Source organism: Neophocaena asiaeorientalis, unplaced genomic scaffold (genome assembly GCF_003031525.2).
Source record: "Neophocaena asiaeorientalis asiaeorientalis breed wild unplaced genomic scaffold, Neophocaena_asiaeorientalis_V1.1 scaffold26, whole genome shotgun sequence".
Taxonomy (NCBI): Eukaryota; Metazoa; Chordata; class Mammalia; order Artiodactyla; family Phocoenidae; genus Neophocaena; species Neophocaena asiaeorientalis.
In genome coordinates, this window is record NW_020173108.1 from 7,016,947 (window position 1) to 7,039,231 (window position 22,285).

Consider the following 22,285-nt stretch of genomic DNA (forward strand, 5'->3'; position numbering starts at 1 on the left):
TGCTTCTGCCAACTTTTGCCGCTACCCATCCCCGGAGGCCAGGGTTCGAGCCGGGGGCGTGGTTGCAGGGTTCGGCCCGCCTTCCCCGGAAGGCTTGATGCCTTCCAATTGGCTGCAACTGGCAGTGACTTGGCGACCATTGGCTGATGCCGCCGGTAGCCTCGGCGGGCGGGGAAGCCGAGACAGCTGTAGAGTTAGTATTGCAGAAAGAGTGAGTTTCCTGTCTACCTGGCACGCCTGATCTCGGTCGCACTCCTTGCTTCACCTCAAGTAGCCTTGAGTAGAAGCACGGAGGTGAGGCCGCCTGGAGGCGGAGCGACAGAGTGGTCTTCCCGGACCTGCTCCGGGCAGTGGGAGAGGGAAGCCGCCGTGGAGGTCCAGGATGGCGGAACCGGCGTCCGGACGTGTGTGGACCTCACAGGTAAGAGAAAACTGAGGGTAAGGGTCGCACTGGTTGGATCCCAGGGCTTGCCCCTCTCCTCCTCAACCCAGTTCACCAGCGTTAGGACGCCGATTAGGCCCAAATTACTTCATCTGTTAAATGGGGAAAGGGCGGTAATAACCTCGCTTCGGGGGGCCTGGGTGAAGATTCATTGAGATACCGTTCTGTGATGGGCACAGTGCTTCCTGGTTCTTAGTAGGTGCACAGACAACAGAAGGTCCATTCCCTCACACCAGGCTTTGACGGAGCTGTGTTGTTAAGAGGCAGTGTTTTCCGAGTGCTTACTATCTTCCAAGTTCGGTACTAAATATGTTAACTCTTGTAATTCCTCAATAAATTAATGTTGCTGTTATCCCTAATTTACAATTAAGAAAGATTACCTGAGATTTTTTAGGTTCAGCAGCCAAGACAAAATATGGCAAATTCAACATGATGTCAGATTTTTAGAGTCTCTTGCAGTCTTTGATCAGCTTCCAGTGTTTTACAGAATAGACCTTTAGTCTCTGGAGGCAGAGGTCCTGGGTGGGAATTCTGACTCCATCACTTATGGGCTGTGTGATCTTGGACAAGTGACTTAACCTCCGTGTTGATACTTTCCCTTTCTGTAAAATAGAGACAATAATAGGATGGGCTCTTAAGGTTATTTATGAGGATTAAATGAAATAATACAATTTGAAGTGGCCAGAAAGACTGATCACATAGTAAATGATCAATAAATGTTAGCTATTATTATGTTTTTAAATAAAGGATTAGAGCATTAGGAGCTTGAACATTAACTTGGACTCAAACTTAAAGCTGTGACATTATTAGAAATTAATATTGTCTTAAGTGTTGTAAAAGTCTCATTGGTGTTATAAAGCTTGTCCTAAAATAAGCCAAAGTGAGCACTGAATCGGAGTATCATCAGTCACATTGCAGATGAAGACTTACCCTGTTGCATTCCTGCTACAGCCAGTCTCAAAAATGAGAAACTACCGTACTTGACTAATTGGAAAAGCTAAATTACTAATTCAAAATTGATTGGCAATTAAGCCTATGCTGGAATTTTTATGTTAGGTAGAAAATATTTAATTTACAAGGCCTTGGTTTGCACATCTTGGGGAAGATCTATGGCATGTTAAATTGAAGCTATTCACATACATGAAACATATCAATCAGGTAATTGAAGGTGAAACGATTCTGATATGAGTTTCTTTAATACGTGAATTCTGACTTAATCATACTACATAAGTACAAACGGATTTTTATGGCATTCACTTTTTATTAGAGGTTAAAATGTTTATTATATTCCATAGTTAATTAAAACCTATGGCCATTTCACTGACATTTGACAAAAATTAAAATTGTATCCGTCAAAGACTGTGGTGCTGATAGATGGCCTCAAGAAAATTTTTTTTTTTTTTTTTTTTTTTTGGTGGTACGCGGGCCTCTCACTGTTGTGGCCTCTCCCGTTGCGGAGCACAGGCTCTGGACGCGCAGGCTCAGCGGCCATGGCTCACAGGCCTAGCCACTTCACGGTATGTGGGATCTCCCCAGACCGGGGTGTGAACCCGTGTCCGCTGCATCAGCAGGCAGACTCTCAACCACTGCGCCACCAGGGAAGCTCAAGAAAATTTTTTAACCTGTGAAGGCTGCCCACTCAATGGTGGCAGCAACTGCCTACACTAGTAGTCACTTCAAAAACATAAACATAGAAAACGTGACCAAAAAGGTTAGAGTAAGAAAGAAAAAAGGTGGACATTACTTAGCACCTGGCTATAGAATTGTCAAGAGTATATAACCCATTTATGGAGCTGTTAGATTCTGATACAGTTAAGTGGTACCTGTTTTCTCTGACATGGAAGTGTTGGAGAGTTTCCTGCTATAAGGTCAGCAAGGACAATAAAAGAAAGAGGGAGTTCAGAATGGTATTTAAAACATTTCCTGAAATTCTCCACAGATAGAGATTGCAATAGGGCAAATTGCATGCTTTCTTTTCAATTAATGTGAGTGCCCTATTATATTAAGAGAGCACCAAGACCTTGATAACCCCAATGTTGTTCCCCTATCCGCACCCCACCTTGGTTTTTGAGAGATTCTCTTTCTTGCCTGTCTAAACACAGATGATCAGTTTAGAAAGTAACTGTTATTCCCTTTGGACTTAACCCTTGCATGGATTTTTTTCATCAAGATTAACTGCCTGGTTAAATACTTCGTTGGGCTAAAAGAGAGATTTCCAAGTTTATACTTACTTTATTTTCTTCCTTTCCTACCTCCTACTCCACCACCACTAGAGAGGCTCATTAATAGGAGTTTTTAACATTGGCGGGGGAGCTAACATAGTCTTAAGAGGGGTCCAGGAAAGAAGAGTAGAAATTAGGCAATGGGCTTGGCCAAAATATAAAAGGGCCCATAGGACATATTAGGGAGTTTAGATTTTATACTAACCAGTAGGAGTGAATGATAACTAAGGTAAACACCTTAAAGTTTCAGATTCTTATCTTTATAGGTAGTTTTTATTGCTTACTTTTTGTATGCTAGATTTACCTAAAGGTAATGTTGTCTATGCTAACAGTAGCTTTCCACTTCATCTTTGATTTCTATCAAAGAGTTTTGAAAATACTCATCTGCTAGCCACAGGAACCTGGCATGTGACCTCTGTATTTAAAGAATGTTGTTTAATCATAATGATCCTTAGTAATGGATAAATTAAATTTCTTTTTCAAGTCCTCTCTAAGAACTTGTGTTTGTTTATAACATACCCTTAAATAAGGTCATTGTACTGGCTATCAAGTTGGCAGTCTCTTGAGTGGAAATGGGATCTATTCCTGACTGGCAGACTTTTTAAATGAGCTAATCCACTTCTTATGGGTAGGATCTATAATTATTAGATATTTCACATCACTTTCATAGATCCAAAATTCTATATTACTGAATTTTCTATATATACTTTCCTATGTTTCTGAAGGGATATACCACCCCAAAACATGCCATTTCAGAATAAAGGTTACTTTGAGCTGAAGGCAATTAAGAAGCAGCAGACACGGAAAGAACTATTTATCCTTCCACTATCTGCCTAAAAATGGGAGATAAATATCCTTTGGTGAAGGTCTTCCCTCTCCTCTCTCCTATACCAGGAGAATAACTGCTATCACTGGAGATAGAAAGTTGAACTGAGATGGTCTACACAAACAAACCACTAAAATAGCCTTTACCTTTTTTTTTGCCTTTACCTTTTATTAGTGTCTTCCCATATATTTATCTTGCCATAATTTACCACGCCTAGAAGCTCAAACCCCTTTTCCCTTGTCTTGTCATTTCTCCAGAGTTTATCACCCTTTAAGATGGTGTATAAGCTCCGGGTATATAAGCTTCTCTGGGTCTCCAGTTATTTTCTATGAAAGCCTCTTTGCATAAAAAAATTAAATATTGACATCAAGTAAACTTTGCCTTTTTTTCTGTTAATCTATCTTTTGTCAATTTAATTGCAGGTCTCAGGGACAGAGCATAAGAAAATAGAGGAAAAGATTTTTTATTCCTCCCTGAACTTCTGTATCATTTTATTTTTTCCATATCATATCTTTTTTCTTTGTTTTTTTCAGCATAATTTGTTTGCAGTATTTACTCTTTTTTTAAACATCTTTATTGGAGTATAATTGCTTTACAATGGTGTGTTAGTTTCTGCTTTATAACAAAGTGAATCAGTTATACATATACATATATCCCCATATCTCTTCCCTCTTGCGTCTTCCTCCCTCCCGCCCTCCCTATCCCACCCCTCTAGGTGGTCACAAAGCACTGAGCTCATCTTCCTGTGCTATGCGGCTGCTTCGCACTAGCTATCTATTTTACGTTTGGTAGTGTATATATGTCCATGCCATCTCTCACTTTCTCCCAGCTTACCCTTCCCCCTCCCCATGTCCTCAAGTCCATTCTCTAGTAGGTCTGCGTCTTTATTCCTGTCTTGGCCCTAGGTTCTTCATGACCATTTTTTTTTAGATTCCATATATATGTGTTAGCATACGGTATTTGTTTTTCTCTTTCTGACTTACTTCACTCTGTATGACAGACTCTAAGTCCATCCACCTCACTACAAATAACTCAGTTTCGTTTCTTTTTATGGCTGAGTGATATTCCATTGTATATATGTGCCACATTTTCTTTATCCATTCATCTGTCGATGGACATGTCCATGTCCTGGCTATTGTAAATAGAGCTGCAATGAACATTTTGGTACATGACTCTTTTTGAATTATGGTTTTCTCAGGGTATATGCCCAGTAGTGGGATTGCTGGCTCATATGGTAGTTCTATTTGTAGTTTTTTAAGGAACTTCCATACTGTTCTCCATAGTGGCTGTATCAATTTACATTCCCACCAACAGTGCAAGAGGGTTCTCTTTTCTCCACACCCTCTCCAGCATTCATTGTTTCTAGATTTTTTGATGATGGCCATTCTGACTGGTGTGAGATGATATCTCACTGTAGTTTTGATTTGCATTTCTCTAATGATTAATGATGTTGTGCATTCTTTCATGTGTTTGCTGGAAATCTGTACATCTTCTTTGGAAGATCTTCTGCCCATTTTTGGATTGGGTTGTTTGTGTTTTTGATATTGAGCTGAATGAGCTGCTTGTAAATTTTGGAGATGAATCCTTTGTCCGTTGCTTCATTTGCAAATATTTTCTCCCATTCTGAGGGTTGTCTTTTTGTCTTGTTTATGGTTTCTTTGGTGTGAAAAAGCTTTGAAGTTTCATTAGGTCCCATTTGTTTATTTTTGTTTTTATTTCCATTGCTCTAGGAGGTGGGGCTAAAAGGATCTTGATGTCATTTACGTCATAGAGTGTTCTGCCTATGTTTTCCTCTAAGAGTTTCATAGTGTCTGACCTTACATTTAGGTCTTTAATCCATTTTCAGTTTATTTTTGTGTACGGTGTTAGGGAGTGATCTAATTTCATTCTTTTACATATACCTGTCAAGTTTTCCCAGCACCATTTATCGAAGAGGCTGTCTTTTCTCCATTGTATATTCTTGCCTCCTTTATGAAAGATAAGGTGATCATATGTGCGTGAGTTTATCTCTGGGCTTTCTATCCTGTTCCATTGATCTATATTTCTGTTTTTGTGCCAGTACCATACTGTCTTGATTACTTGGTGTGTTTTTTATAGTCTGTAGTCAGGGAGCCTGCTCCCTTCAGCTCTGTTTTTCTTTCTCAAGATTGCTTTGGCTATTTGGGGTCTTTTGTGTTTCCATAGAAATTGTGACATTTTTTGTTCTAGTTCTGTGAAAAATGCCAGTGGTAGTTTGATAGGGATTGCATTGAATAGGTTTGTAGTTCCCATTGTTTTTGTTGTCTGCCCCCAGTGGCTAAGGTTGGTTCAGTGGGTTGTGTAGGCTTCCTGGTGGAGGAGACTAGTGCCTGTGTTCTGGAAGATAAGGCTGGATCTTGTCTTTTTGGTGGGCAGGTTCATGTCTGGTGGTGTGTTTTAGAGTGTCTGTGACCTTATTATGATTTTAGGCAGCCTCTCTGCTAATGGGTGGGGCTGTGTTCCTGTCTTGCTTGTTGTTTGGCATAGGGTGTCCATCAATGTAGCTTGCTGGTCATTGAGTGGAGTTGGGTGTTGGCGTTGAGATGGAGATCTCTGGGAGATTTTTGCCATTTGATATTATGTGGAGCTGGGAGGTCTCTGGTGGGCCATTGTTCTGAATTTGGCTCTCCCACCTCAGAGGCACAGCCCTGATGCCTGGCTGGAGCACCAAGAGCCTGTTATCCACACAGCTCAGAATAAAAGCGAGAAAAAAAGAAAGAATGAATGAATGAAAGAAAGAAAGAAAGAAAGAGATAAAATAAAATAATTAAAATAAAAAATAATTATTAAAATTTTTTTAAGTAATAAAAAAAGAATGAAGAGAGCAACCAAACCAAAAAAAAAAAATCCACCAATGATAACAAGTGCTAAAAACTATACTAAAAAAAAGGAAAAAAAAAAAGGACAGACAGCACCCAACGACAAATGGTAAAACCAAAGGTGTACAGACAAAATCACACACAGAAACACACACATATACACTCACAAAAGGAGAAAAAGGGAAAAAAAATATATATATCATTCCTCCCAAAGTCCACCTCCTCAATTTAGGATGATTCGTTGTCTATTCAGGTATTCCACAGATGCAGGGTACATTAAATTGACTGTGGAGATTTAATCCGTTGCTCCTGAGTCTCCTGGGAGAGATTTCCCTTTCTCTTCTTTGTTTGCACAGCTCCTGGGGTTCAGCTTTGGATTTGGCCCTGCCTCTGCATGTAGGTCGCCTGAGGGCGTCTGTTCTTCGCTCACACAGGACGGGGTTAAAGGAGCAGCTGCTCCGGGGGCTGTGGCTCACTCGGGCCGGGGGGAGGGAGGGGTACGGAGTGCGGGGCGACCCTGCGGCGGCAGAGGCCGGCGTGACGTTGCAGCAGCCTGAGGAGCGCCGTGTGTTCTCCCGGGGAAGTTCTCCCTGGATGACGGGACCCTGGCCGTGGCGGGCTGCTCAGGCTCCCGGGAGGGGCGGTGTGGATAGTGACCTGTGCTTGCACACAGGCTTCTTGGTGGCTGCAGCAGCAGCCTTAGCATCTCATGCCAGCCTCTGGGGTCCGCACTGATCGCTGCGGCTCGCCCCTGTCTCTGGAGCTCCTTTAAGCAGCGCTCTTAATCCCCTCTCCTCGCACACCAGGAAACGAAAGAGGCAAGAAAAAGTCTCTTGCCTCTTCGGCAGGTCCAGAGTTTTTCCCGGACTCCCTGCCTGCTAGCTGTGGCGCACTAGCCCCCTTCAGGCTATGTTCACGCCGCCAAGCCCAGTCCTCTCCCTGGGATCCGGACCGAAACCCGAGCCTCAGCTCCCAGCCCCGCCCACCCCGGCAGGTGAGCAGACAAGCCTCTCGGGCTGGTGAGTGCCGGTCGGCACCGATCCTCTGTGTGGGAATCTCTCCGCTTTGCCCCCCACACCCCTATATCTGTGCTCTCCTCCGCGGCTCCGAAGCTTCCCCCTCTGCCACCCGCAGTCTCCGCCTGCGAAGGGGCTTCCTAGTGTGTGGAAACCTTTCTTCCTTCACAGCTCCCTCCCACTGGTGCAGGTCCCGTCCCTATCCTTTTGTCTCTGTTTATTCTTTTTTCTTTTGCCCTACCCAGGTACGTGGGGAGTTTCTTGCCTTTTGGGAAGTCTGAGGTCTTCTGCCAGCGTTCAGTAGGTGTTCTGTAGGAGTTGTTCCACGTGTAGATGTATTTCTGGTGTATCTGTGGGGAGGAAGGTGATCTCCGCGTGTTACTCTTCCGCCATCTTGAATCCCCTTATATCATTTTAGTGTTTATCATGTTTCATGGCTTTTATGTTCTACTTTGTGCTGGTTAAATATTGACTATAGCACTGACTTTTTTTTGCACTTTAGATTAGTGGTTGTCACTCCTGACTGGTTAAAAGAATGATCAGTGAGGCTTTTTATAGGACCTAGATCTGGGGCCTATTCTAGAGCAGACCTACTGAATCGGGCTATCTGGCTGTGGACCATGAAATCTAATATCCAAAAACGGTGTCACAGAAAACCAGAGGCAGACACACATGAAAGTGGTAAAGGCAAATCTTATTCAATAACTATCGCAATAGTGGAAAAGAAACCTTGGTATAGAACTAGGCTTCATTCTGAATACAACAAGGGCACATAGGGTTGTATAGCCAAGGAGCAGGGTGGGTGTCAGTGAATGAAAATTACTAAGAGGAAACATTAGAGGAAGGGAGATTCGCCTTAAACCAACTTGACAGGATTCTTGCTGAAGGCAGGCCAGGGGGATAAGATTGAGGTGGGATAAGGAAATTTGAGGGTAGGGGATTTTCACTAAACTGACTCAGCAGGATTCTTGCTAAAACTAGATTAAGGGGTCCAAGGACAAGCCCAAGAGCTAGGCCTCGTCACAAAGAGGACTCAGAGGAGACTTCCCTGGTGGTCCAGTGGTTAAGAATCTGCCTTCCAATGCAAGGGACGCGGGTTTGATCTCTGGTTGGGGAACTAAGAGCCCACATGCCATGAGGCAACTAAGCCCATGCACTCTAGAACCCGTGCCTCACAACTAGAGAGACTGCGTGCCGCAACTACTGAGCCTGTGTGCTCTGGAGCCTGCACACACTGAGTAGAGAGAAGCCCACGTGCCTCAATGAAGAGCCCGCACCACTACTGAAGATTCTGCATGCCGCAACTAAGACCTGATGCAGCCAAAAAAAAAAAAAAATGAGGACTCAGAGGAGCCCAACCAAGGAGAGAGTCTTTGTCAACATTAACAGCTATTACAAATTATAACAACATGATTCTGATGTATGCATTTGTAGTGAGAATTGCATCCTTATTCCCATAGAGGTTTGAGCCTTGATATTTCATTTAGATCTTTTCTTGATCTCCTTTTTAGTAGTAACTTCATGATCCTGTAAATGGACAGCTTTCTTCCAAAGCCTTTTCTTCTTTAGCCTTTTACTGGAGAGTACCATGGCACCAAAAGGAGAGAAGTTAAGACCAAATAAATCATGTTTTGAAGCAAACACACTTCAACAAATATTAAGGTCCTACTGTGTTCCAGGTAGTGTTCTAGTTGGTGGGGATATAGTAGTGAAAAAGGCAGACATGGGACAGCCACTCTATTAGTTGGGGACATGGTAGTCAAAGAGTAGAATATAGTACATCAATAAATAAACAAGTTAATTTCACATAGTGATGCACTATGAAGAAAATAAAAGAAGAATATAATAGTGATTTGGGGAAGGTTGTATTAAGGACAGGAGGTTTAATCTGAAATTATTATTACAGGTTGTTAATAGTCATGCTCAGATTTGGGATCTACTAATCCAGGTAGGGAAATAATAGTAAGTACAAAGGCCCGAAGTCAGTGACAAGCTTGATGTATTTAAGGGACAGAAAGAAAATCAGTAGGAGAAGAGCATTGTAGGCAATGGTATGTGATGAATCTCCTAATACCTATTAAGGGTGATTCCAAGGTTTTTGACATTGAGCAACTGGCTCAATTATCATTTTAATAGTAAAATTATTAAGATGAGGAAGACTGAGGCAAATTGGAGGAAGACTGGGGCAGCAAGAGATGCCCATTAGGTGTGAAGCCCTAAATATAGGCTTCTGGATGTGGGATTTTGGATCTGTGTGTGTGTGTCTGTCTGTCTCTGTCTCTCCCTCTCCTTTTTTCCCTCCCTTCCTCTTCTTTCCACCTGGGCCTTTCCACATATCAGCTTCAGGATAACCAGACTTCTTGTATGCTTACATGTTGATCAAAGGCTCCCAGAGCGATTATTCTAAGAGTGACGTACAGAGGCTGCATGGAATTTTCTAACCTAGCTGCAGAGGTCATGCAGCGTCACAGACTGCACCTTTTTTTTTTTTTCATTGTAAATGCTTTGTTGCTTTTTATTGATTTTTTTCACTTTATTTATTTTTATTGGAGTATAGTTGCTTTACAATGTTGTGTTAGTTTCTGCTGTACAGCAAAGTGAATCAGCTATACATATACATATATCCTCTTCCTTGGATTTCCTTCCCATTTAGGTCACCACAGAGCACTGAGTAGAGTTCCCTGTGCTATACAGTCGGTGTTCATTAGTTATCTATTTTATACATAGTAGTGTATATATGTCAATCCCTCTTGATGGGAAGTGTGTCACAGGATTTGCAGCAATGTTTTAAAATGATCACATTATAGAATCCCTCATTATATTAAGTTTATTATCTTAAAAGATTAGTAATCATTTCCCTTTTAAAGTATTGTTGAACAATAACATACCTTTGGAATTATTAATGATATAGTACTTTCCTCTCTGTATAGTTAAAATTATTGCCTTAAAATTATAAACCACTTATTTATGCTGTACTGGTGGTTCTAAGGTCTTCATATCACCTCCTATGTTACACAGATAACTCACTCAATCCTATGACACTTCATCAAATGAAATAAAACATTGAAGACAATAGAGTTCTTCAAACTTTTGAAATTCTTCAGAGGTCTCTAGCTCTATCCTTAAAGGATGTAAGAGGAGGTTTCCAATTGTGGTTGTCATTTGTTTGCTAGAATGAGTCTTATATCTGTTGGCTGGTAAAATGAAAATTTTCAATGGCTGAATCTCTAAGGAATTTTTAAAGAGTTTATGCCTTGTGTGTTATTTTTGTATTTTTGAAAAAGCAGTATTTTTTTTAAGTTATCTGGAATTTTATAATTTATTCCTTTGGGTTAGATTCTATTAGAAAGGGAAATAGGATTGTATTTTATTTTTTATATGAGTGATTTTAATAACTCAACATATGTGATTCTTATCCCTATGTGTTTCACACCTTGGAAGCTTTTAGAAAAAAATCCTATGGCCAGGTCTTACCCTCAGGGATCCTGATTAGTTGATTTGGGATGGGGTCCAGGTATTGGTATCTTTTACAACTCCCCAGGTGATTCTTTTATGAAGCCATATTTGAGACCCAACTGCATCTAACTCTGGTATTTGCTGATGATAATCTTAGTCTCTGTAACAGGGAAAACAAATGGAAGACCTGCCTGATGCAGCTGTTTTGGCGACTAGACTTAAAAACACTCTCATCCAATACCACAGTCTTGAAGATGACAAGTGGCGAGTTGCTAAGAAAATGGTAAATTAATTAAATTACTTATGCTTGAGGGTGTATCTTCTGTCTAATGAGCTGGTGGATGACTTTCAAAATGGTACGGAAAAATATGGACCATACTTTAGATGAATGTGCGGGATAGATAAACGTGCTAATATAGTTGATGGTTTACTGTCTCACAAAGGAAGAAACATAATCCTGCACTGCTTTCATTAGTTCTTCAGATATTGGACACAAGAATAGACTCATGGCAACAAGACTGTAAAGAGCAGCCTCTCAAGTCAGTAAATAAAATGTCATTGTCAGTTTAAGGAAGTATAGTAATTGATAATTTGAAATTGTTTCAGATATTTTAACAAGCCTGTGAGAATGGCCAGTTAGTATTTTTTTTACCAATATGACATACCTGAGTGTTGACAGAGCCAATCCTTGAACCCAGGACTCTTCCAGTTAAGTCCTATGGCTATTCTGCTATTCAGAATTTCTTGGGAAATGACCTAGAAAAAAATGTAGGGACTAATTCAAGGTAGCACTGTCATAATAGATTTGAATTGTTTAATTTTAAAAAGATGTGAGCAATTCAGAATGAAGTATTTAACATTTCTATTATCTCAGTCTAAATGTGTCAGTAATGGTAAATAGATGAGATTGGAATGGGGCAAATAATAATGGCCAATGAGATAGTGCCATCACCGAATCTTAACAGTGTTTGGGTGTCATTAAGCTATTGAAAAACCTTTTGTAGGGGTTTGTAATTTAAATTAGATGTGTACTACTTTCAGATACAGAAGAAATTCAGATATGGATTATTTTATGGTATAAATTACTTTTGTGTATTTCTTTGAATATTTACTTATGTTTTATTTTCATGCAAAAGCTAATGCTGTAGAATTTATGAAATTGTCAGTTTTATATCCAGGTTTCCACCTATGTAATTATCAGTATACACTGTTTTTATTTTTCTAGAAAGATGTAACAATTTGGAGGAAACCTTCAGAAGAATTTAATGGATATCTGTAAGTAAATTCCTGTAGTGTTACGTAGCTCTTAGGACATTGCTAAACTTCAGATATATACACACCTACACACATGATCACTGAATGATCATTGCCAGCAAAATTTGGCTTTTGCTTTAAGATGTTAAACTTTCTGAGAAGCAAATCCTGTTATGAATTCAAAGCCTTTAAAATGTCCATATCCCTGGGGGACAGAGTTGGTGGTGAGGGGATCATAAATAATATGATATCATAAATGATATCAGATAGCTGATAAAATCTTAATTTCTTACTATGGTGTATAAGACCCTTCTAATATTCTTTCTGCATTTATTCAGTGCTGTAGCATATTTTATTTTATTTTTTTGCATGGGCCTCTCACCGTCGCGGCCTCTCCCGCTGCGGAGCACAGGCTCCAGATGCGCAGGCCCAGCCCCTCCGCGGCATGTGGGATTCTCCCGGACCGGGGCATGAACCCGTGTCCCCTGCATCGGCAGGCGGACTCTCAACCACTGCGCCACCAGGGAAGCCCCTGTAGCATATTTTATTCTAAGAAATTTATCTTGAAGAAATCATGGGAAAATTAATAGTTATTTAAACTTGTCTCTTCCATCACAGTATTACTTAAAATATTAAAAATTACAAACAACCTGAATAATCAATTGTTGGGGAATGATTAAATTATAAAATGTGCTATTTTACAGCCTTTAAAAACATAATAAAATGCTCAAGATACAATGAAAAGTGAATAAAGCAGAATACCAAACTGTATGTAGCACAATCATGGGTTGACTTTAAATATATATTTTTTATATATTAAAATGTTTTATTTAACACAAAATATATACCTCTAGATGTCAGTTTTATGTGTGATTTTTACTTCTGTTTTTTGATTTTTGCATATAGTTGAACACGAATTATGCCTTTAACCAGTAAAAAAATATTGTTTTTTAAAGCCAGAGGAGATAGTTGCCACGTGAAATTGGAGTGGAATAGTCACATCCTTGGGACTCAGCACTTTTTAAAATGAAACTGTTGACTGAACTTACTATATACAGTGTATTTTGAAGTGTATTACCAAAGATAGCATTTCCAGGAAGATAAGTTGTACAGTATTTATGAGGACAGGGAAACTGGAGTTGGATTAAACATTGTAAGCAAGTGTAGAAGTTACTCCTTTAGATCAGTAATCCCTTCTGGGGCTGAAAAAGTGTAAAAAGTGCCAAGGGAGCACTATGCTTGGTGATATGGAAAAACTTCATAGGGGAGCTAATATTGGAGCAGAGTCTTAAAGAACGAATAGGTATTTCTTAGGGAATGAAGGATAAATTCATATTCCAGGCAGAGAGAATTTCATTTACTACGTTCACACAGATGGGAAACACTTTAAGGAGTTTATTTAGGGAAGTTGAAATTGTGTTTGTATAGCTGGAACATTAAGTATGGGGGTGGGGAGAGGATGTCTGAAGGATTTTTTTTTTTTTTCTTTTGCGGTGCGCGGGCCTGTCACTGTTGTGGCCTCTCCCATTGCGGAGCATAGGCTCCGGACGCGCAGGCTCAGCGGCCATGGCTCACGGGCCCAGCCGCTCCGCGGCATGTGGGATCTTCCCGGACCGCGGCACGAACCCGTGTCCCCTGCATCGGCAGGCGGACTCTCAACCACTGCGCCACCAGGGAAGCCCTCTGAAGGATTTTTGAATTCTAAACTAAGGCATTCAGTTTTGCGTTACCTACTGCTCAACCCTACCCATACATCCCAGGTCCTCAGAGGATTTTGCATTTGTTCTAATAACAATTGTGAAAGAGAAATGAGCATGGAAAGTTTAGAGAAGAGCTTGTATCCTGGGGGTCCATGGCTAGCTTCTTGAAGTGTCCCTAAGATTGTATACAAAGTTTTGTGACAATGTGTATGTTCCTGGGAAGAGATCTGTGGCTTTTTTCAGATTCTTAAAGAGTTATATGATCAGAAGAGCTAGAAACTGATGCAGTGTTGAGTTGGACACAGAGTTCCCAAACTAAGGACATAGCATGGGAGTTGAAAAGGACAAATGAACTTGAAAGAGATTTATGATAGTGATGGTGGTGGTGACAATGATGATGGCGATGATAGCTAACTAACATTTATTGAAAACCAGATATTGTTCTAAGCAGTTTACGTTTGGAAAATCATCTTGATGAAACATGGTGACTTATTAGTTCTGACTATTGGAATGGGGTTAAGAGAAAAAGAAGAGTCAAAATTGAATCCCAGATTTCTAATTTGTGCCTGAAGTAATTTGTATTACCCACCTCCTACCCCCACCCTCACCCCAAGTTAGAGAACACAGGCAGAAGAGCAGACTTAGGATGGAGCATAATATAAGCTTGAGCTTGAGAGATTTACAAAATGATAAAAAGGCTTCAGATGCTTAAAAAGAGAAAAAAAGACCCCTGAAAACAGTGATGGAGTTAAAGCCAATCTACCTCTCTTTTCTTTCCTCCCCAGAGATAACTACTCTCTTGAAGTTGTGTGTATTATTCCTGTTTCACACTGTGACTGTGTGTGTGTGTGTGTGTGTGTTTTAGTAATACGCTTTAATTTTTTCTGTTCAATACTGTGTTTTCAAGAGTTACCCATGTTGATCTAGTCTTTCACTTCTGTATTCATATACCACAATGTGTTTATCTGTGTTTGCAAGTTTGCCTACTGATGAATTTTCAGGTTGTTGTGAATTCTTCTCTACAGTAAGCTTTTTGGTACATGTCTCCTTCTATACACATGTAACATTTTCTTGGGATGTGCCTGTGTCTTAGGGACATACATCATCCCACTTTACTGCATGTGGCCGAATTGCTCTCTAAAGGGGTGGTAGCACTTTGAGAGTTCTCATTCCCTTCCATTCAACACTTGTTATTAAGTTTTTAATCTCTGTCAGTTTTTCAGGGGTATGAGATGGTGTATTGCTAGTAATTACTTGATTATGAGTGAAATTGAGCATCTTCTCTAAGTTTATTGACATTTCAGGTCAATCTTGTCCTTTGCTCATCTTTTGTTTGGATTGTCCTCTTCTCATTGTTTCATAGGAATTAATCATATATCCTCTATAGTAAGTATATATCTGTATATATGTGTTGCACTTATCTTCTTCCACTCTGTGGCTAGTTTTTAAAGAAATTACTTATTTTGTCATTTGTGGTATGTAAGTTTTTAATTTTAACCATCTTGTGTAATTTGTGTTTTTGTGTGTTTTATGTATTCAAGTAATCCCCCTGTATCCTGAGGTCACAAAGATGGTCACTTGTATATTTTTCTCAAAATTTAAAATTTTTACCTTTTACATAGTGGTATTTAGTCTATCTGGAGGTATTCTGAATGATGTGAAGTAAGAATTCAGTTTTTATTCTCTCTGTTAGGATAACTGTTGAATCCAAACACCATTTTTGAACTAGTATATCTTTTTCCTACTGGTATGTAATGCCACCTTTGAAATATGTCAAGTTCTGATATTATTCATGAGTCAATCCTGGGCATTCTATTCTAGGGTGACCTATATTTCTATTCCTAATAAAAAGGTTTCAAAAGTTAGGGTAAGAATATGCATATACTAATAACATGTTAGAACATAGCTGAGAAAAGAAGAGCATATGAAATAAATGGAAGCATTACAGTGTTCTACAGACTGCTGTTGGCTACACCATAACATGAAGGTATTTTACTATGTTTATGATAATGCGTAAGATAGCCTTCAAATCTCTTATTAGATTTGAGGACGTTTTAGAGTACATTCTGATGAAGTAATTGACAGAACCTAATTTATCAGAAAAGTCGGGATTTACTCTTTTTAAAAAATCTTCATTAAATTTTATTTTTTTTGATGTGAGCTCTGAACTGTGAGAGCATGCTGAAATTTTTCATTCTAATAGCATTTGACTTTCATATGTTTTCTCCAGCTTCAAAGCCCAAGGTGTTATAGACGATGTCGTCAATAGTGTAATAGACCATATACGCCCAGGTCCCTGTCGCTTGGATTGGGACAGCTTAATGACCTCATTGGATATTTTGGAGTACTTTGAAGAGGTATTTGTTTAGAAATGTTGCTTCAGATTGTGTGTGTGTGTGTGTGTGTGTGTGTGTGTGCGCATGTGCACGTGTGTATACTTGCATTCATTATATTCATTGCTTTGAGAATAAGTAGTCATGGCAAAGATCTCACAGGGGAATCCTTGCTGCCTTTTAAAAAGCTTGAGTTTCCTCATATTAATAATGAGTGTTAGTCAGAACTGAGTTTGTTTTCTGCAACAGCTTTACCCTTGCTGCTTAAGAAAATCATCAGTGTCTTTAATTGTAAAACTTTAGCTGAGGTTCTGAAATCTAAAATTCTGAAAATACCACCATCATATTCAGGTTTCTAGGTAATAGTATGTAGGTTTTCCATTAACATTTAGCCAAAATCAAAGATAAAAATGCCACCTTAGGCATTAGAGAATTATGTAACCTAAGTGGCTTGCTTTCTTTGTCTGTTTTTATTAATTCATTCCTTGCCATGTTTGAATTCCTTTATTGACACATTTGGTGTTTTAGTCAAAGTACTTGTGGATTTTATCTTATACACGTACAGTCTATACTACCTGCTTCCATTTTTATCATATAGGGTAAGAGGTGACTCTACTGAAACAGAGATTTGGATACTGGGTAACTTACCTCTGTGTTTTGATTGCATATCCTCTTCAAGTCCATACAGTTGCCATGAGATATAGAATAGAGATCTAAACCTGTCAGAATCACTGTAAGAAATGTTATTAATATTTATTATAACACATTTTAAGTGAGTGTTAATTTTTTACTAAAGATTAACTTATGATATATGAGTCTACGTATGTATTTCCTATAGTACTAACAGCTGTTACCTGTTCTCTTTCAGAATTGCTGTGTGATGCGTTATACTACTGCTGGTCAGCTTTGGAATATAATTTCCCCAAGAGAGTTTGTTGACTTCTCGTATACTGTGGACTATAAAGAAGGGCTTTTATCCTGTGGTAATTGTCTCAGAACCTTTTACTTTCTCTCGGTTTGTTTTAAATTTTGAGTTTTCTAGGCTGGATGTTTCTTTCTACACAAGATACATTTTCAACTTTCATACTTATTTTTTAAAAATTTATTTTATTTAATTTATTTATTTTTGGCTACATTGGGTCTTCGTTGCTGCGCATGCACGGGCTTTCTCTAGTTGTGGCGAGCAGGGGCTGCTCTTTGTTGCGGTGCGTGGGCTTCTCACTGCGGTGGCTTCTCTTATTACGGAGCTCGGGCTCTAGGCATATGGGCTTCAGTAATTGTGGCGTGCGGGCTCAGTAGTTGTGGCTTGTGGGGTCTAGAGAGCAGGCTCTATAGTTGTGGCACACGGGTTCAGTTGCTCCGCGGCATGTGGGATCCTCCCGGACCAGGGATTGAACCTGTGTCCCCTGCGTTGGCAGGCAGATTCTTAACGACTGCGCCACCAGGGAAGTCCCCATAGTTATTTTATAATCAATAAGCTCTGTTTGCAAATGCTAAACCCTAGGGATTAAAATAACAATATCGAGAAGGTTTTTGCAATCTTTCTGATGAGTTTTTGTTCCCCGTTACACAGTATCCTTCAGGTCACAGCTAACAAATATGGAACGCGTGACTGCCTCTAAGAAAGGGATCTAGTCGTTGGGTTTCCTTCTAAGTCACTCTCAAGAAACAGCTTCTTAGTCATATAGTTAGAAAAAATAGGCTTGGTATGTGTTAGAGTACTTTTTCTTCCTTGATCTGTGTAATATTTTTCTTTTCAAAATTAAAGATACTATTAGAAGGCTTCTGCTTTCTAAAATATATCTATAGGTAAATTAATATTTGTGTATGTACGATATATTTGAGTTGGCAGTTGTAGGTACACATCTACCTGTTTAATCTGAACCAGCCAGAACCAAAGTTTGATATGGTAGTGCCTGTGGGGAGCAGTGGTGGTACATAGGTTTGATTATTAGTACCTGGAGGCCTCGCTACTACAGAGAAGATTTGTAGTTTCCAAGGAGTTACCAGGATGACATGATGCCATTTATTCTGAAGGGATTAGAACTTTCCCCATTACATATCTACCAGCCTCTGTCAGAATTCCACTTAGTAATTATCTTTTTCATTCTTCCACGGTCACTCTTGGGGCTTAATTTTCATCTACATGGATAAGAAGAAAAATATGTAAATAAGAAATCTGATAATATTTTTTAGTGAGAGTTTTAGATTAATGTCAGTCATTGCTATTAATAGTGTCATTTTAAATTGCCTTGTAGGGGTAAGTCTTGACTGGAGTGAAAAGAGATCAGAATTTGTTCGTGGATATAACCATCCCTGTGGTTGGTTTTGTGTTCCTCTTAAAGACAGTCCAAACCGGAGTCTTTTGACAGGCTATATTCAGACGGATCTGCGTGGAATGATTCCCCAGTCTGCAGTAGATACAGCCATGGCAAGCACCTTAATCAACTTCTATGGTGATTTACAAAAAGCCTTACAAAAGGCATAATATGTTTAAACTTATAGTATTATATTCCCTGAATCAACTCTCTCTTAGCTGCATGGCCTGTAAAAATCATCCTTTCCTGTCTTCTGCATAGCCTGTAGAAAATTTTGAGAGGTTTTTGGTTTATTTTATTCCTAAAGTAAATAGCTATCTAGTGTGGGCATTTCAGTTTTCCTAAACAGTTATTTGCACATTGTTTGGTATGGTGATATGTCTAGGAATGGAGAGTATGACAGAAATCCACCAAGAAGTAGATATAGTTCTTTGACACAAACTCTTAAGAAATTGAATAGTGCCTCAGTATGAATATTTTGGCTACTTAGAAATTAGAGAAAGCCAAGCTTCATGCTGGTAGGTTAAAATCACCTATTTTAGAGCTTTATGAACATTCTGTAAAAGTGTTAATTTGGGGAGGAGTTAAATATTAATGCTTTACTTCTCGTATGCTCTATGAGTTTAACAATATCTTGGACTAAAGAAAAAAAGCTCTTCTCTATACTTTATAAAGATGAACTTCATTGTCAGTTGACTTGTACTACTTTACCTATTGAAAATATCAGAAATAAGAAAAGAATAGGTATTATAGTAAAATGCAATTCAGTTTTGATACCTGGATAGTATTATTTTATAGATATCTTAAAAAATGTATTCATATCTTTATGGGCTTTTATTTTGGGAGTCTTAAAAGCATTTATGAATGAATAAGACAGTGTGAAAAACTGCCAGATATGTGCTGGGACACCACATTGATTTGACAGTATTCTGGGTTATGTGAAATAGGTGGTGGTATCCAATACTGACCAATAGAGAATCATCTCTCTAGAAAGTCAAATTCAGTGAATGTTTTATACATGTTTGAGTTTTAAATGTGTCACTCAACTCATAAAGTATAACTACGTCATAAGCATTCACAATTCTGATGTAACTTCAGTCTGGAACTAGAACGAATGCATTCATAGATTTATCTAAATGCCTGGATGAGTCATTTTATAACTAGAATGGACTATAATATGTCTCTCGATTCTGTGGCTGCATTAAATGAACATTCCTAAATGATTTTAACATTCCACATGGTCTTTGACTTTTGAACTATCCACCTAGTTTACATCTAAGATGAGAACTTGAGGGAACTCAGTGTCCGTGCAAATTTTTGTCTATATTTATATTTGTGTACATGCACACATCTTGAAATCTGTTCCAGTGTTCAATGTGAGTTATTTATGTGTTATTATTACTGTTCCCACTGTTTCATTTTCTCTTCTTTTTTTTTTTTGGTTAATATGGGGTAAAGAGAGCTCTGGAAATAGTATTTACTAGATAGGCCACCAAAAGCACAAAACTGTATAGTGGTTCAGTTGCATGAAGGTGTGATCTGTGTTTTACTTTCCTGTGTTTTCCTGAGTGTAAAGAAAGCATAAGTCATAGTTCTTCAGACACATTTTGCTAAAGTGGAAAAAGTAGAGCTGACTTATTTTTATTGTTTTGGTGTGGAGATGATGTTCAAAAAAAGCAAAAGGTGGCAGCACCATAATATCCATAGTGAATAATCTCACAAATTTTAGATTGAAAATAGTTTGTTTCAAGGTCTGATAGAAGCAATGCACAAACGATCCTATGCTCTTAACTTGAAATTTATTAATCACCAATATGTTTTTCCAAATTGACTATAATTTTTGAGCTGCTGGATTTCTCTACTTTTTTTTTTTCTTGCAATAGGGAAAGAGAAATGAGCAGTTTAGCTTTCAGTTTCACATGGAAATTGTTAAATGTTAATTTTGACTCAATCTATTGTCTTTTATTTGGTTTTATTAGTGTAGAGCAGGAGGTTTCTTACATTCCAGTATTCAGTCTAGCATGACAAAATACCAGCAGATGTCCAATTATAGGGTGCCCAGATTGGGTAAGTTTGCAACAAGATGTACATTATTATAAGGGCTATTATCGCCTGAGCTGGGTGCCACTAGTAAACTGTCCACTTTCAGCTACTCTGTGTTCCCTTTGTTTTTTTGTAACTTATACCTCCAACTAGTGATGACATAATCCACTGTTGAATGAGGACCCATTGCAGGTAACAAGACGCTCATGGAAAAATTTTCATTGCAATGTTGAGCCGTATGATGGATTGAAGAATTATATTTGAATTACCTGAAATGTATATGCAGCTTCTAGATGGCACTTTAAATCTGCTGGGCTCTAGCTGTGTACTTTAAAAAAAAAAAACAAACAGCTTTATTGAGGTATAATTTCCAATGCTATACAATTTACCAGTTATAAGTATACAATCCGTTGATTTTTGAATACATTTATAGTTATGCAGCCATCACAACAGTCCAATTTTAGAATAGTTCTATCACCCAAAAGATCCCTTTTGCGTGTTTGTGGAATCATACATAACCAAAGTTTAGCACAGTTGCTAGTATACAGAAGATGATGGAAAAGATTAGAGCACATTTTGTTTGGTTTTGTTTTCAAGAGTAGAGGTGTATTTGATTCTAAGCTCAGGAATCTTGTGATAATGTATTATATATGTTATGTCAATTATCATAATGATATGAAATTTAACAATGTGGATTGGGATTAATATTAACATGTAATAGAGTCTGCTGTTTCTATAGCAGTGCTGTAGAATGGAAAAATAATGTGAGCCATATATGTAATTTAAAATTTTCTAGCAGTCGCATTAAAAAAATTAAAAGAAACAGCTGAAGTTAATTTTAATAATACAGTACATTTCACTCAATATATCCAAAATATTATCATTTCAACATGTAATCACTGTAAAAATCTTTAAGATAGCTTACATTCTTCTTTTATACTGATTTTTTGATTTCTGGTGTATATTTTACTAATTTGGGCTAGCCACATTTCAAGTTAATTTTAGTAACTTTTAATAACACACAGTTCTATATTAATCTGTATATTAATTTGTCTTTCTATAATATGAAGTAGAGAATTTCATAGAATCCCTCTCTTAAATACAAAATCTTTTCTGTTCTCTGAAGCCTTCAGTGCTTGCTAAACGTGGACTCCTTAACATTGGAAATAAATCAGTTGTGATTGTCAGTAAAATAAAAATTACAGCCCCAAAAGATTTTCCTTTGAAGATAATTAACTTTTCATAGGGCAGTTGATGAAATGAAAGAATGTAATCTGCCGTGTAGTTATGTGGTTGATTATTTTCTCTGGCTTATAGCTAGTTTGTATTAGAAACACGTGTATGCAGGAAACACTTGGCATGGTACTGTTTTCAGTACATGGTACCTATTTTTTTAAGGAAATTAGTTTCATACAAGAAAAAAACAATTTATCATAAGTGATACTTCTGCATGAAATATTAGCTTGTATTGATAATCCTTGATTAATCCTTGAAGTTTAACACAATACGCAGCAAAAATAATTATGAGAATTTAGTGTTCTGCAGTTATGTACAGTATAAACTGCTAGAGTATTAAAGACAGATTGTTAATGTTAAAAATCTCTTCATTTCACTGTTCATTGAGGCTGGATATATTTGAAACTGTAGATTTCTATATGTAAAATTATCTCCCAATAAAAAAGTCCTTTCTTACTCTCCTCCCTCTTTCTTTCCTAACTGAAGGACATTTTATCAACACTCAAGTTGAATTAAATTAACCTCTTAAGCTAAAAACTCTGTAATGGAGGTTGCCTCTGGAGAAGATAGGAAAACATTGCCCAATTTAAACTCCTAATGTC

General features: G+C 38.4%; 1 protein-coding gene across 2 annotated transcripts; it reads left to right on the forward strand.

The window, feature by feature from the left end:
* Positions 1-224: 224 nt before the first annotated feature.
* Positions 225-22,139, forward strand: STARD4 (StAR related lipid transfer domain containing 4). Of its 2 annotated transcripts, none has more exons than XM_024743347.1 (6): positions 225-421; positions 10,969-11,082; positions 12,025-12,074; positions 15,984-16,110; positions 16,955-17,069; positions 18,345-22,139. In XM_024743347.1, the coding sequence occupies exons 1-6, from the start codon at positions 383-385 to the stop codon at positions 18,572-18,574; spliced, it is 675 nt and encodes a 224-aa protein (XP_024599115.1). In that variant the 5' UTR covers positions 225-382; the 3' UTR covers positions 18,575-22,139. The 2 variants fall into 2 exon arrangements, with proteins under 2 accessions (XP_024599115.1, XP_024599116.1); XM_024743348.1 differs by having other exon boundaries at positions 399-421; positions 10,957-11,082.
* Positions 22,140-22,285: the final 146 nt, after the last annotated feature.

Coding starts and splice junctions, on each gene's coding strand:
- STARD4 (XM_024743347.1), top strand. CDS start 383: ATGGCGGAACCGGCGTCCGGACGTGTGTGGACCTCACAG. Junction 422..10,968: donor GACGTGTGTGGACCTCACAG/GTAAGAGAAAAC, acceptor TCTCTGTAACAG/GGAAAACAAATGGAAGACCT. Junction 11,083..12,024: donor GGCGAGTTGCTAAGAAAATG/GTAAATTAATTA, acceptor TTATTTTTCTAG/AAAGATGTAACAATTTGGAG.